At 33.3% G+C, this 12,818-nt stretch overlaps 1 protein-coding gene across 4 annotated transcripts in view; it reads left to right on the forward strand.

Annotated features, from left to right (window-relative positions):
* Positions 1–10: 10 nt before the first annotated feature.
* Positions 11–12,818, forward strand: part of ATG2B (autophagy related 2B) — a 42,333-nt gene continuing 29,525 nt past the window's right edge. For all 4 annotated transcript variants that reach the window (XR_014897360.1, XM_085317481.1, XM_085317482.1 and 1 more), the window contains exons 1-9: positions 11–177; positions 3,868–4,030; positions 6,257–6,409; positions 7,374–7,476; positions 8,796–8,958; positions 9,427–9,606; positions 10,805–10,905; positions 11,576–11,754; positions 12,419–12,573. Coding sequence is in view for 3 of the 4 variants with exons in the window: in XM_085317481.1 (XP_085173607.1) it covers positions 16–177; positions 3,868–4,030; positions 6,257–6,409; positions 7,374–7,476; positions 8,796–8,958; positions 9,427–9,606; positions 10,805–10,905; positions 11,576–11,754; positions 12,419–12,573 (1,359 nt within the window). In the remaining variant the exon portion in view is untranslated. The remainder of the gene's footprint in view (positions 178–3,867; positions 4,031–6,256; positions 6,410–7,373; positions 7,477–8,795; positions 8,959–9,426; positions 9,607–10,804; positions 10,906–11,575; positions 11,755–12,418; positions 12,574–12,818) is intronic.

A 12,818-nucleotide genomic window follows, 5' to 3' on the forward strand; every position in this document is an offset into this window, starting at 1 on the left:
CGGCGCGCCGCCGCCATGCCGTGGCCGTTTTCGGAGTCCATCAAGAAGAGGGCCTGCCGGTACCTGCTGCAGCGGTACCTGGGCCACTTCTTGCAGGAGAAGCTCAGCCTGGAGCAGCTCAGCCTGGATCTGTACCAGGGCACCGGCTCCTTGGCGCAGGTCCCGCTGGATAAGTGGGTAAGAGATGCTGGCTCTCCAGCCCCTCACCTCCTGCTGCGTCTGAGGGACAGCTGATTCCCTGCCCCCCGCTGCCACCCACTTTGTTTTCATTACCCAGSCTCCTTTATGTAAAAATGTTAGAGCTGTAATTAGCATTTTGTCCGGGGAACTCTTCTCTGTTATGTGAGCAGAATGAAAAATTAAAACTGGATGTTCATTGCAGTTTTTTTTTCTAGCCAGATTTTGGTTTTGATCTTATTTTAATTCTGAGAAATGCAAACAAATGAAACAAAAGTGTATATTGTGCTTTAACCAGGAAGTAAGAACTATTGACATTTCAGGGAGAAAAAGGAGCTGCTATTGCTCAGACTACTAGAAATTGCTGCTGTAGTAGCTGAGAAGCACGTTTACTARTGGCTAATAGAGATGTTAAAAAGCATAAAGTTATCCCTGCTCTGACTGTGTTTAGTCTTCAGCCTAGAACCATCTTGACTTTTATGGATAATGTTATGTTGAACTTGGTTCACATAAATTTCAAAATGTTTTGTCCAAGTCTGGAAATGGTGAAGGTATATGTTGACAAGAAGTGTAAAGCTGCAGCTTTGTTGGAGTTCACATAGCAGATGGACTGTCACATTTTGAACCAATAGAAGCTTTTTTCAGTCCTAATCTGTATGCTTGTATATATGTACATGTATACATATATACATATGTACATATGCAGATACATACAGGTATTCTATAGTAGTAATCCAAGGAGCTATGTCCACGTTTGTAAGTATTTTGTATGGTTTCTTGGCTGAATTACCAATGCTACTGAATTCTACCTGCCAGGCAAGCTAGTCATAAGAAGTTGCATGTTCTTGTATGTGTGAGTTGTTGACTTCCAAGGTAGCAGAGATGATTAACTAGCTATACAGACTTACTGTTTTACAAACTATTTTCAAAACATTTTTTTTATGATACTAGTATAAGGCTATACTGGGTAGGTTTTAAAATACATATGGGTATCTGATATTTGCAAATAACGTTTTACTAGTTGTTTCTTTGAAAGCGTATTTGAGAGTGGCAGTAGAAAGACATTTGCAAAAATTCTCAACGTTGTATTTGCGTCTGTGTGTTTTTCTGGCTCTGCACAGAACTGCTCTTATTTTCTGTAGGAARCAAGAAAGGCTGGTATGCTTTGATAGAATTGCAATGCCCTCTAGTGGATCTCAGAGCAATTTTCACTAAACAAACTGACAGTATTTAAAATGTAAACACTCTGAAACAGTAGCAGTTACGAAGGGTAGTAAATGAAGTTAAATATGTATACTCAGTAATTAGATGTATATACAGTACTGCTTAGGTTATATTCCCGATTTGGAGATCAGCATTTTTCTCTCTGGCTTGTAAACAATATRCGACGTACTAGAGGCTCTCTGCACGTGACTTTCTCACATATGACAGATTGCAAAAGCAGATGTTGCGGAAGTATTACAGCTCCTTTTTTTCCTCTTAGTCATTGTAAGCTTGTTTTATATGAATCACCAGGATGGCTATAGTTTTGCACATTATATTATCCATTCTGTGGATACTTTGTTCATCAGAGTATTGTAAATATTTTAGCCAGTGTTGTACATGTGTTTACAAATTATAGAGAAACCTTAATGGCCTCAGGTATTCTCCTGTAACCTCTTTGTCTGCTGGGGCCTGAACTGCTTAATAAAAATCAAAATGTAACTCGTGATACTTGTGGTTGAATTTCAGTGTATGTGATATGTTACTTTGATTCCAACTGGAGACTTTCTGTCAAAGATGTGGGAACAAGTCCTGATGTGAACATAGTGCCTCAGTTTTAAAATTTCACTTAGAATGCTCTAAASATTAGTTAGTAGGAACAACAGGATTGTTTGTGAATTAATTTAACTATAAAGCATTGCTGTCTAAAAGTGGGAATTTCTAAGTTTTTATTTTAAAATAATAAGAAATATAGTAAAATAGTTGAATTTCTATTTGCATGTATTTTGCTGACAAAAAGAAGTCTGATTTCTTTAGATTTATTCAAAAATAGATTTGAGAATTAACTGACTTACTTTTAAAGATAAATTAACTTTTACAGGCTAAATTAATTTAAATAAATCTATGATACTTTCAAATATCACAGTTTTCTTACTGCATCATTATTTTTTGCCTTATCAGATGTTATTASCATCTCTGCAGTTATTACGCTTAAATCAAAATATAGTTTAAATGTTACTGAATTTTAGTCTATTTGATTCTCAAATAATTTTATCATGAAGATATTTCAGATTTTGTTTCTTTAAGGAAATGTCACTTATTGCTTCTATGGACTTTGGAACAGAAACTAGAAAAGACAAACATACAACAAACAAAATAGTAAAAGCAAAGTTATTAAGACTCTAAGCAAGAGCTACAAGTTAMCATGATGGGCCAATTATAACTGGAGACAGAAGAATTTCATTTTCCTCTGTTTCTAAAATTTTCTTTGTTTTTTTTTCTTTTTAAATGTTTATAATTGTAATAAATGTTAAAAATAATTATAAGTGACTTGTAAATAACTTTTAAACTTTTTTTTTAAACTTTTGTTGAATTTTTCAGGTGAAATTAGTGACTATAATCAAAGAGGTAAAGTCGAAAACATACTTTTCTGCCTATAGAGCACTAGGTCCTAATTTTGAAACCACMGTCTTGATCAAGGTCTTGTCTACATTGGAAAGTTACACTCAGCAAATTTGGTGTGTGATTGAGATTGACTTTATGTTGTTTGAACAGCATAGAAAGCTTTATTTAGTTGAAATGGAAATGATTGAACTTTTGGTTGGGAATACAAATTACACTTTTTGTTTTCTTTTTTTCAACCATACAGTCTTTTAATAGGAAGAATATGTTTGCTTGGATAACAGGCTGCTTGGACTCTTTGAAGTTGTTATGAAAGCTATACAGTGCAGAAATAGAATCTTTTCTGAGAATATTTTCCAGAACTAAAAAGGTTCTGGAAAATGTTTGTTTGTTTGTTTGTTTTTAAAACTACATTACTTCTTCAGGACCAGTATTCCATTTTTCTCATCCATTTTGCTTCACACTGTGTATTTCTTAGAGCAATTTGATTGTAGCATTATTTATAATGTTACTGTGAAGGGTTCTAGTAATGGTACAGTGTGTATAGAATACTAGTCTGGCAACTGAGTTCTGATTTTACTTTTTCTTATTAGTGCTGAGCACTACTTTGAAGTCATTAAAATTTGAATTAGAAATGACATGTACGAAATACAGTGGAAGGGGATTATTTCATTCCATTGTCACAGAGAAATATAAAATGAGCATTGCATTACATCCAATGAAATACATAGAAAACAGATAAATCTTACATATTTACTCTGCCAGCCATTTTTCAACTTTCTTCAAGAATTACTAGGAAAAGAATAGATTGGCTTGTGCCACTACTGCAGTATTTATTGCAGTAGTATAATAGAGCTTGATATACTCCGAAAGCACAGATTGTACAGTTATCCCCAGACGAATCTGTATTATGTTAAAAGCTCAGTAATTAGTATGAAACAAATTATGAGAGCATCAAAATTCTGGGAAATGGCCAGTTTATTGATTCGCTGAGTGTAAATCATTTTTTGATATACTGTGTATGTTTCATTTGTTATTATAATACTCCAAATTGTAGAAGTAATTTTTTTAATTCTCTTCTTTTAGTGTCTAAATGAAATCCTGGAGTCTGCAGATGCACCTTTGGAAGTCACAGATGGCTTTATCCAGTCAATTTCTTTATCTGTTCCGTGGGGATCATTGCTGCAGGATAACTGTGCATTAGAAGTAAAAGGATTAGAGATGGTCTTCAGACCAAGACCAAGGCTTGGTATGCTTATTTTTTCATTTTTCATAAGGAGGTTCTTTACAGTTTTTCAAAAGTAAAAGGCTGTGGTTGCTTTAGATAGTTATTTTGCCTTAGTTAAAGCATCCTTTAATTTGTGTACTTTAGCAGCAGAGAATGTAAAAAAAAAAAAAAAAAAAAAAAAAAAAAAAAAAAAAAAAAAAAAAAAAAAAAAAAAAAAAAAAAAAAAAAAAAAAACCTCTCAGGTGTTTCTCAATTGGGTGTTGTTCTATTAAATAACTTAAAAAGCTTATAAAATTCCTATTACTATATCTCTTCTTCTGAACAGTTTCAGATGTATTGAAGTGAAAATATATTTTAAAGTTCTGTGTGGAAGGAAGTTTTTGTTAGCCGGGTTTTGTAAGTATAGAATGCCCAGTGCTGTTAAATCAGTGTTAGTAGCTGTGGATTTTTGCTGTTACATGGCTGTAGGATAATACAGTAGTGTGARATTGCGGGGAGCTGTAGTGGGGTTTTGGCTTTCTTCAGCAACTTTAGAGTAGAAGGTATGTCGTCTTGTATATTTGGACAACATCTAATACATTTTAATTGCTCCCATGTTCTAAAATGATGGTTTTTAAGTACTGTAAATACTTACTGTCTTTAATAATGTTGAGAGGATTGTCTGAGCTCTTCTAGCTTGTTTGTGTCCATATAATGCTGATCTAGATTAGACTGTTCTGGTAGTAAATTTTCACTGTCAAACCTACAGATATTCTGTTACGATGTGTTATTATATCACATATGGGACCCTTATTTATTCTTAATGGGTTGAAATTTTTGAATGGATGTCTGAAGGACTTAGATTTGTTTTCTTTTTTACAGTGTAGAGATAAYGGAAGAAAGTATTTTGGTTTTAATACATTATAAAGATGTGAAAAACTGTGTGGATCCTATTATCCTTACTTTTTCAAGTAACTTTTTTTCTAATAAAATTACAGTTGCTTATATTTATTCTGCATTTCCTTTTTATTTGCTTAACTGGAACTGAACTTGAGCAAACTTGCTTTCTGATGTAAGATTATTGCTTTCAAAGAGTGGTGGTAACAATGATTGAGTAGGTAGAGTGACCTTCAGTTTGTTGTTGAAGCAAAAGGGAGTTGGAAATCTGCAGGTTTGTTTATGAGCTTGTCATGCCACTTACTCCATTTGTAAATTTACCACCATTTCTTAGAGTTTCAGRTGGTACTCTTCATTGATCATACTTTTCCCTGCCTTCCCCTGTTAGGGGAAAACTTTGATTGCATCTGTGTAGTTGTTTTTGCCATCAAAGTAATACAATAGAAAAAATACAATGCTGATTTTATCAAGCTTTTATAGCCATGTAGGTGTTTCTGGACCAGAATGATAAATTGAAATTTCTAGTCTATTTGATACTTTTCCATCTATACCAAAGCGTTACATTTGAAGCTGATTACATTTTCCTTTCCAAGTTTATAGTATGGGCTTGCAATAGGCTTTATATAGGACTGTACTTTCGATTAATCTGGTGGCTATAAATGTAAACCTGACTTCTACCATTTAACTGAATCATAAAGACATAAAGACTGTATGCTAGTCTAGACTAGTTGGGATGATAGATTGATTTAAAATTAATGCAGAAACAAAATGTGTCCATCTTAATATGTGTTGTACTCTCATATTGCTAATGAATTGTTTAAAAGTTATTACCTCAGGTCTGTGTTAGATATGTAAAACATGCTTTACTTAGGATCTAAGATAGGCTTAGTTAAGATGTATTCTTTAGTAAGATCATGTTTTACACCTGCTTATTATTTCCCAGTCTAGGATTTATTTCAAGTGGAGTAAGACACCTTAAAATAACTCTTAATTTCTTTGATTTCATTTTACTGATTTTTGCCTGCAAAATCATACCAGCCTAATTTAAGTAGCTTTAGAAATGAATTCATGTACACCCTTAAGCACCTATTTGAGTGCTGAAGGTTGGTTATGCTGAACATTGTTTTTATTTTTTGTACTGAATTTTCAAATATCAGAACCTTATCAATACGATCTAAGGAGATTAAAGCTATTTCATAATAGTTGAGGCTGTAAAGAGACAATGTAACTAAATTCATTTTTACATATGATTCCTTATTTAGCTGTTGAAACTTTTCTAAATGTGCCAAATGTATTATTTACTTGATTTTTGTCTATATTTTTATTTAAATAGTCACAGTCTAATATATTAAGACCTCTCTTATTCTACAGCGTCTGGGTCTGAGCCTATGTATTGGTCAAGTTTTATGACCAGTAGTATGCAACTCGCAAAAGAGTGTCTTAGCCAAAAATTGACAGATGARCAAGGAGAAGGGTCCCAGCCTTTTGAAGGACTTGAGAAATTTGCAGAAACTATTGAAACAGGTATGAGTTTATTGTGCAGGTTTGAATGAACATCTTAAATTAAATCTGTTTATACTGTGCCTCAGTCTTACAAAATTGGATCTCCTTTGCCATAACTTGTCTCGCAAATTTTCATTTGTTACCATGCCTTGTAAAATTTAAACAGGAAGGCAGGATAATTGTTCCTGTTTTCAAGGGAGTGGGGAAGCCCACATATGTATAAAAATAGATACATTCTTTCYTCAGTGTACAGAATACTCTTCTTTGGAGCCAACTTGGTGTTTGCACCAGAAGAAATCCAGATACACCTGTGTTTGAATGGCTGGCAAGATGCCATAGCTTTGACTGTGCCATTTTAATTCATCATATAAACTTAAACTGTTCTTATTGGTGATACTGTTGAGAGGAAAACAGAACAGTTTTTCAGGATGTTTTTACAAAAAGCTGACCTGTTATGATATATGTTTCTTAATAATCTCGCCATGTTATTAGATGCACTTTAACAACTAAAGGGTTCATCTGGTTTTGTTTAGTTTGAGTGGAATAAACTAAAGGCTCAATACTGCATGATGTGGTGAGGAGCATAGTGCTGAAATACCTGAACTAAGGAAAACATTTAAAATCAGATCTAGAAATAGAACTAGTCAGCCAAAGCAATGTGATGCTGCATGGAGTTTATGAACTTAGACATGGTGATGCAATGAACAACTTAAGCAGAGCTTTGACTTGCTCAAATATCTCTGCATGAAAGCACCAGTGAATGGTTTGGCTATACATAGTGAACATTTAATAGGAACTTATGTTGTCACTGGAAGTCTTGTTACGCTACTAAACTTACCTGTTTCCACTGAATATAAGTTTCCACTGAAATAAATATTGAGATTTTCCCCTGGTTGAAAACAATCTTTCATTTTGTTTATAAAAGTCATCACTGAGTAACTTGACTTAACTCCCTGTGTGGTATCTTTCTGTTTTCTCATTTAAGTTCTAAGAAGAGTGAAAGTTACATTTTTAGATACTGTTTTGCGAATTGAACATGTGCCCGAAAACTCTAAAAGTGGAACTGCACTTGAAATCCGAATTCAAAGGTGAATGTTTCTTTTAGAATTATCTTTGGGGGGGGGGAGGAGGGAGGGACATTTTTGCCTCTTTATCTGCAATATATATTATACCCATGCACACACATTCTTGATATATAATTAGACCCTAGCTCTTGAGCATCCCTCTTAAAGACTCCCTTTTCTTATAATGACAGTGAATAATGTCTCATTCAACCTGCACTTAACAAGTTTAAGATATTTAATCACTAGATTCTTCAGAAGAGTTCCACATTTTTTTAACCAAAGATGGTTAGTGAACACAAATTCTCAAATATTCAAAAGCCAGTGGATATTGCTATTGTCAAATCAGGCCACTCCTTCCTTGAAAGGCATTTACTGTCTTAGAAATTCCTCTTGTATATATTGAACACACTGGAATAGTCCTGAAAAATTAGAAACTATGGGATTTTAGGTCTTCTGTGAGCTTCTAGAAGAGCCAACATATATTCTGTAAATACTTTGAACTTCAACACTGTRCATGTTCTTAAAGTATTCCTTTGACTGATGGGATAGTGTAAACATGCTTTTGTTTGCAATATGCTGTAGATAAATACAACTGATTCTTACTGAGCAATACCAATGAAATACATTTGCTTTTAAACAAACGTTTATACATTTTGAACTGTGTGTTCAGTTCAGGGGAAAAGATGTCAGTAAAGCTTCTTAATTTTCTTTTGGAACTGTCTTCCCCAAACCTTTCTCCTTTTTCTGTATTTTAAAAACTAGACTGAAACAAGTTGTTAAATAGCATGTTGTTTTTCAGATGTTTGATGTATTTTATTTCTGGAAAATTGRTGTGTTTTTTTTTTCTCCTGTAAAGCCTATTAGGTGGAAACTTGAATCTTTTTCAGAGTTAACTGTTTATGCTGTTTCTCAGTATTTTAATGTAAAAGTCTTTCATTTTGACACAGTATTACCTTGAAGTGRTGCTTTTAAGCATCATAAAAATATTATATGGCAGATTTTCCAAAAACTTGCATTCTAAAGCAAGAGTTGTATATGTCCTAATGGAAACATGAATAGTAGCATGGGTCGGACTCCTTCACTTCATAACCAAATTAGACATAAGTACTAAGGTCTATTCACGCTGGAGGCATTTTGCAATTACCATAGTATGTCTTTAAAATCACAATTTCCACCTATTCCCAAAGAGTGGGGGTTTCTCCTTTCGGGATAATCAAYGGCATTATAAATAATCTGAAGAAAAAGAGCATATAAAAACTTAGATCAGAAGCCAAATATCCCAATAAAGGTAAAAATTTGCATGCCATTTCTGCCATCTTTATTTCCTTGCTTTTGTCTCCCAGAACTATGTACTGTGATGAAACTGCTGATGAATGCTCTGGAATTAACGTGCATCAGCCCACAGCCTTTGCTCACAAGTTACTTCAGCTCTCAGGTGTCTCTTTCTTCTGGGATGAGTTTCCTGCATCAGCAAAGTCCTCCCCAGTGTGTTCAGCTACACAGCTGGTAAAATTAAATGTTATGTAAGAATGTAAAGTGATCAGCCGTAGAATATATTGTTACATACATATGTTAGGCTCATTGTGACGGATACAGGAATTGAACTTAGATCTGTATTTGATAACTTTTCATAATCAGTTTCTGTTGATTTTGAGAAGGGAGAAAGAAATTGTGACTTTAGGACTGAGCTAAACTTAAGATGTACTGTAGTGAAATCTGGTTGCAACTTTAATGCCTGGAAATCCTCTATAATTCAGTGTTCTGTGGAAATTTGCATCACTCTTCTGCAAAGGCCTGATTTCAGGTATACGCCTAGCTTCTTTCATGGTTATTAATCTGATTCTTAGTATTCCTATCAAATTTATATTTGAGTAAAGCTATCATTTCTGTGATAAACTTACTTGAAATACATGCTTTAGTTTTCTTGAGAAGAAATGGGGTATATTCTTATTCCTCTCTCCTTAACATTTTAAGGCAACTGAACCAAAGCTTTCGCCTAGCTGGAATCCAAAAATCACTTATGAGCCACATCCGCAATTAACACGAAACTTGCCAGAAATTACTCCTTCTGACCCTGTACAGATCAGTAAGCTGATTGGTAGAATGGAGATGAGCCTAACATTAAAACAAAATGAAGTACTTCCTGGAGCTAAGGTTAGTCATCCTTTCCTGGTCTTTAATTAAATTAATACAATCATGTAGGATTCTTTTTTAACTGCACAAAAAAAAGCTGTAAGATTCTTAAAGGGACAGATGTCTTATTAAATTTTGTGTTTTTCTAGTAAAATTAAAGATTCTCTGCATTTAAAACCAACTTATATGTTTTAAGACATCTTTACACTSGCTGCTCAAGATTATAGAATTCTTATGAAATAGCACATAGCATAGGAAAAAGTATGTAAGTGTTCTCTGTTAACAAGAACATCATGGGCAGGGGATTTGCATATTTATAAATAAATTAACCTTTTTTAGATCTGGAAATTCAATTATGTTGGAACATAATTCTTTGATTTCAGTATGTGTTTCAAGCATGTATACTGCAAAAGACAATGTATCAATTCATGTCAAGTATGATACACTTAATTTTATTCTCCTACTTTTTCTAAAGAAAGGAAAAGATAGTAGAAGACAGTGTGCACACAACTAATTGGTCATTTTTTTGGAAGAACATCTGGGCATATAGGACTCTACTATTGAAAAAGAAATCTGTTCAAGTCCTTAAGATAAATTTAACTTTTTAAACTGCTCTTAAAGGATGAAAAGTGTTTTGCTTTTTTATATCATATCAAAATGATTAGACATTCCACTGTTTAAGAAGAAAGTTTATAAATATTTTAATCTGTGTACTAAAGATAAGTTCTGAAGACAATCCTTGCAAWTTTTAAGGCTTTCTTCAGTACAAAATACTGACTTTATACTGTTGCTTATTTCTAGAATTATTAAAGAAGCAAAACTGCTARCAATGTAATGGTCATCTTCAATTTTACTTTTAGGCAATTGTGTATTTAGGATAAGCAAATAAACTCTGTGGCACATCTTCAATTATCTTGCTAAGCTATCAAAATCTTCCTAAGTGGAAGCAATATACAGTTGAATTTCAAGCTGTTGGTGTTTAGAAGAAGGTAAAGGTATTACAGGAATGACTGTATCTTTTAGAACAACAAAATCTGTGGTTTGTGTAAAAGAAGCATAGAACAGATAACAGAAACAGTGAAAAAGGAGCGATTAGGAATTCAGCTGTTTTATACCAGTGAAGGTGTACACCAGTGACTAATTTTTGATTGGAGAGTTTTAAAGAAAATTTCTTTTGAGTGTTCATGAAAATAATCTCTTTTTTATCCTCTTTTAAAAGTTGGATGTAGATGGACAAATAGATTCTATGCATCTATTTCTGTCACCAAGGCAGGTACATCTTCTGTTGGACATGGTAGCAGCTATTGCTGGACCAGGCAAGTGCATGTTTCCTAAATGTTATATAAGTATTTAGGTGAACTGCAAAGGAATGCAGGCAGACAAGTCCTTTGAATAGGAAGAAAAGTGTATTTGTTGTGGTAAATTTGCTATTGCTTTATATCTGCTTTTAGCAAAATACTTCGCAGTTTCTCTGATTTGGGCTATAAACCAGTTATTGTTTTACTTGCACACTGTCTGTATTTGTGATGAAAATCTAAGTAATAAAAAAGACTTGGAAAGTGAACATAGTATAGGACAAGAGATGGGAAAAATAAGGAAAGGGAAGTTGGAGAAGGTCAGATCTAAACAGTTCTAGTTCTTATATCTTCCATTTGACCAGAGARGCTTTCTGTGCATTATGCTGTTGAAGAAGGTACAGAAAACATGTGAAATAGTGATAGAGTTAGTTTGTCCATATTTTTCTAAATATTTAAATATTCAACAACTGCAGTTACACTACTGCAGGATGAGAAGTTTTTTTTTTTCCTTGTTATCTAGTGTAAAAACAACAAAGGAGATAGATATGTTCATATCCTTTTTTTTTTTTTTTTTTTTTTTTTTTTTTTTTTTTTTTTTTTTTTTTTTTTTTTTTTTTTTTTTTTGAATTTCCATATGATATTGGTAAGGAAGTAACAGTGGGGTTTATATACTTCTTTTTGAATTCAGAGAGCCTAAGCAGGATAGAATTGTCAAATAAAGATAGGAAGAACCGACCAATGCAACAGGAAGATGAGTATCGGATTCAGATGGAATTGAAACGTTATTTAAGAAAAGAGTCTTTATCTGCAGGAGCATCATCTGAGCAAAGCTTCTATGAGGCAGAGACTGCCAGAACGCCTTCAAGTCGTGGCAAGTATCAAAGATGATGCAGCATAGCAAACAACCTGCTGTTAAGACTGTACAAAATGATTGTTCAGCTTTTAATCTTTCTGACTAAAGTATCAAAAGAAATTTGGCATAAAGTAATGCATTATTTGACATTTAATTAAAATTTAAATAAAAATGTAAGGCCTAATTTAGGGATCAKCTTAGACTAGGTTCAATGTTTTGTTAAAACTGTTCAATAGTTTGTACGCTAATGTATGGCAGGGTAAATATACATGCAATATTATCCTTTTGATTGCATAGTTAAGAAAATTAAATATAGAATAAAAGTTTTATTTCTCTGATTTTTATATTCTTGTTTCCATAATTTCTTTACTGAAATTTTCCATAATTTCTTTGATGTATGTGAAAATGGCAAGCATATGAATTTATGCCAACTTGAATATGAAAATGGAGCATTTGATAAGCTTAGTATTTAATAGGTTTYTAGTGTTTTTGTATTCATATTCTTACGAACTGCCAGCTTTAATGCAAAAAAGCTTGGAACTGCTGAAAATAATAACTTTAGCTGGTTAATGTTCTGTCTATCAATTAGATTTCTGATGTTACAAATAAATTATTGTTAAAACTGTAGTTAATGTTTTTCACGAGAAAAAACTCACATTTTGATATCTGTGGTTCTCATTAGAAGAAGAAGTTTTCTTCTCAATGGCTGAAATGGACATGTCTCACAGCCTTTCCTCCCTTCCGCCTCTTGGAGACCCTCCAACTATGGATCTAGACTTGTCTCTAACCAGTACATATACAACTACACCAGCAGGATCTCCACTGAGTACTACAGTGGTATAGTATCAAGTACATTTAAAACCTTTTTGGAATAAGCATTTTTCTCTGAAACAGTTGCGTGAATATTTTTTGCAGTATCAGGAACTATTGCAATATTCTATGACAATTGTGTTGTCTAGCATCTTTCTACGTGTTTTTGTAGGCCTAAAATCATTCTATAACTGCCCTAAGGATGTACAGGCGTTTGTAGCTGATCATTGCCATAGTTGCAAGGGAATAGTGTGTTGGAAAGTTTCTTATAT

The sequence above is a fragment of the Rhea americana genome, unplaced genomic scaffold (genome assembly GCF_003343005.1).
Source record: "Rhea americana isolate MKP2758 unplaced genomic scaffold, rheAme1 scaffold_5, whole genome shotgun sequence".
Classification (NCBI taxonomy): Eukaryota; Metazoa; Chordata; class Aves; order Rheiformes; family Rheidae; genus Rhea; species Rhea americana.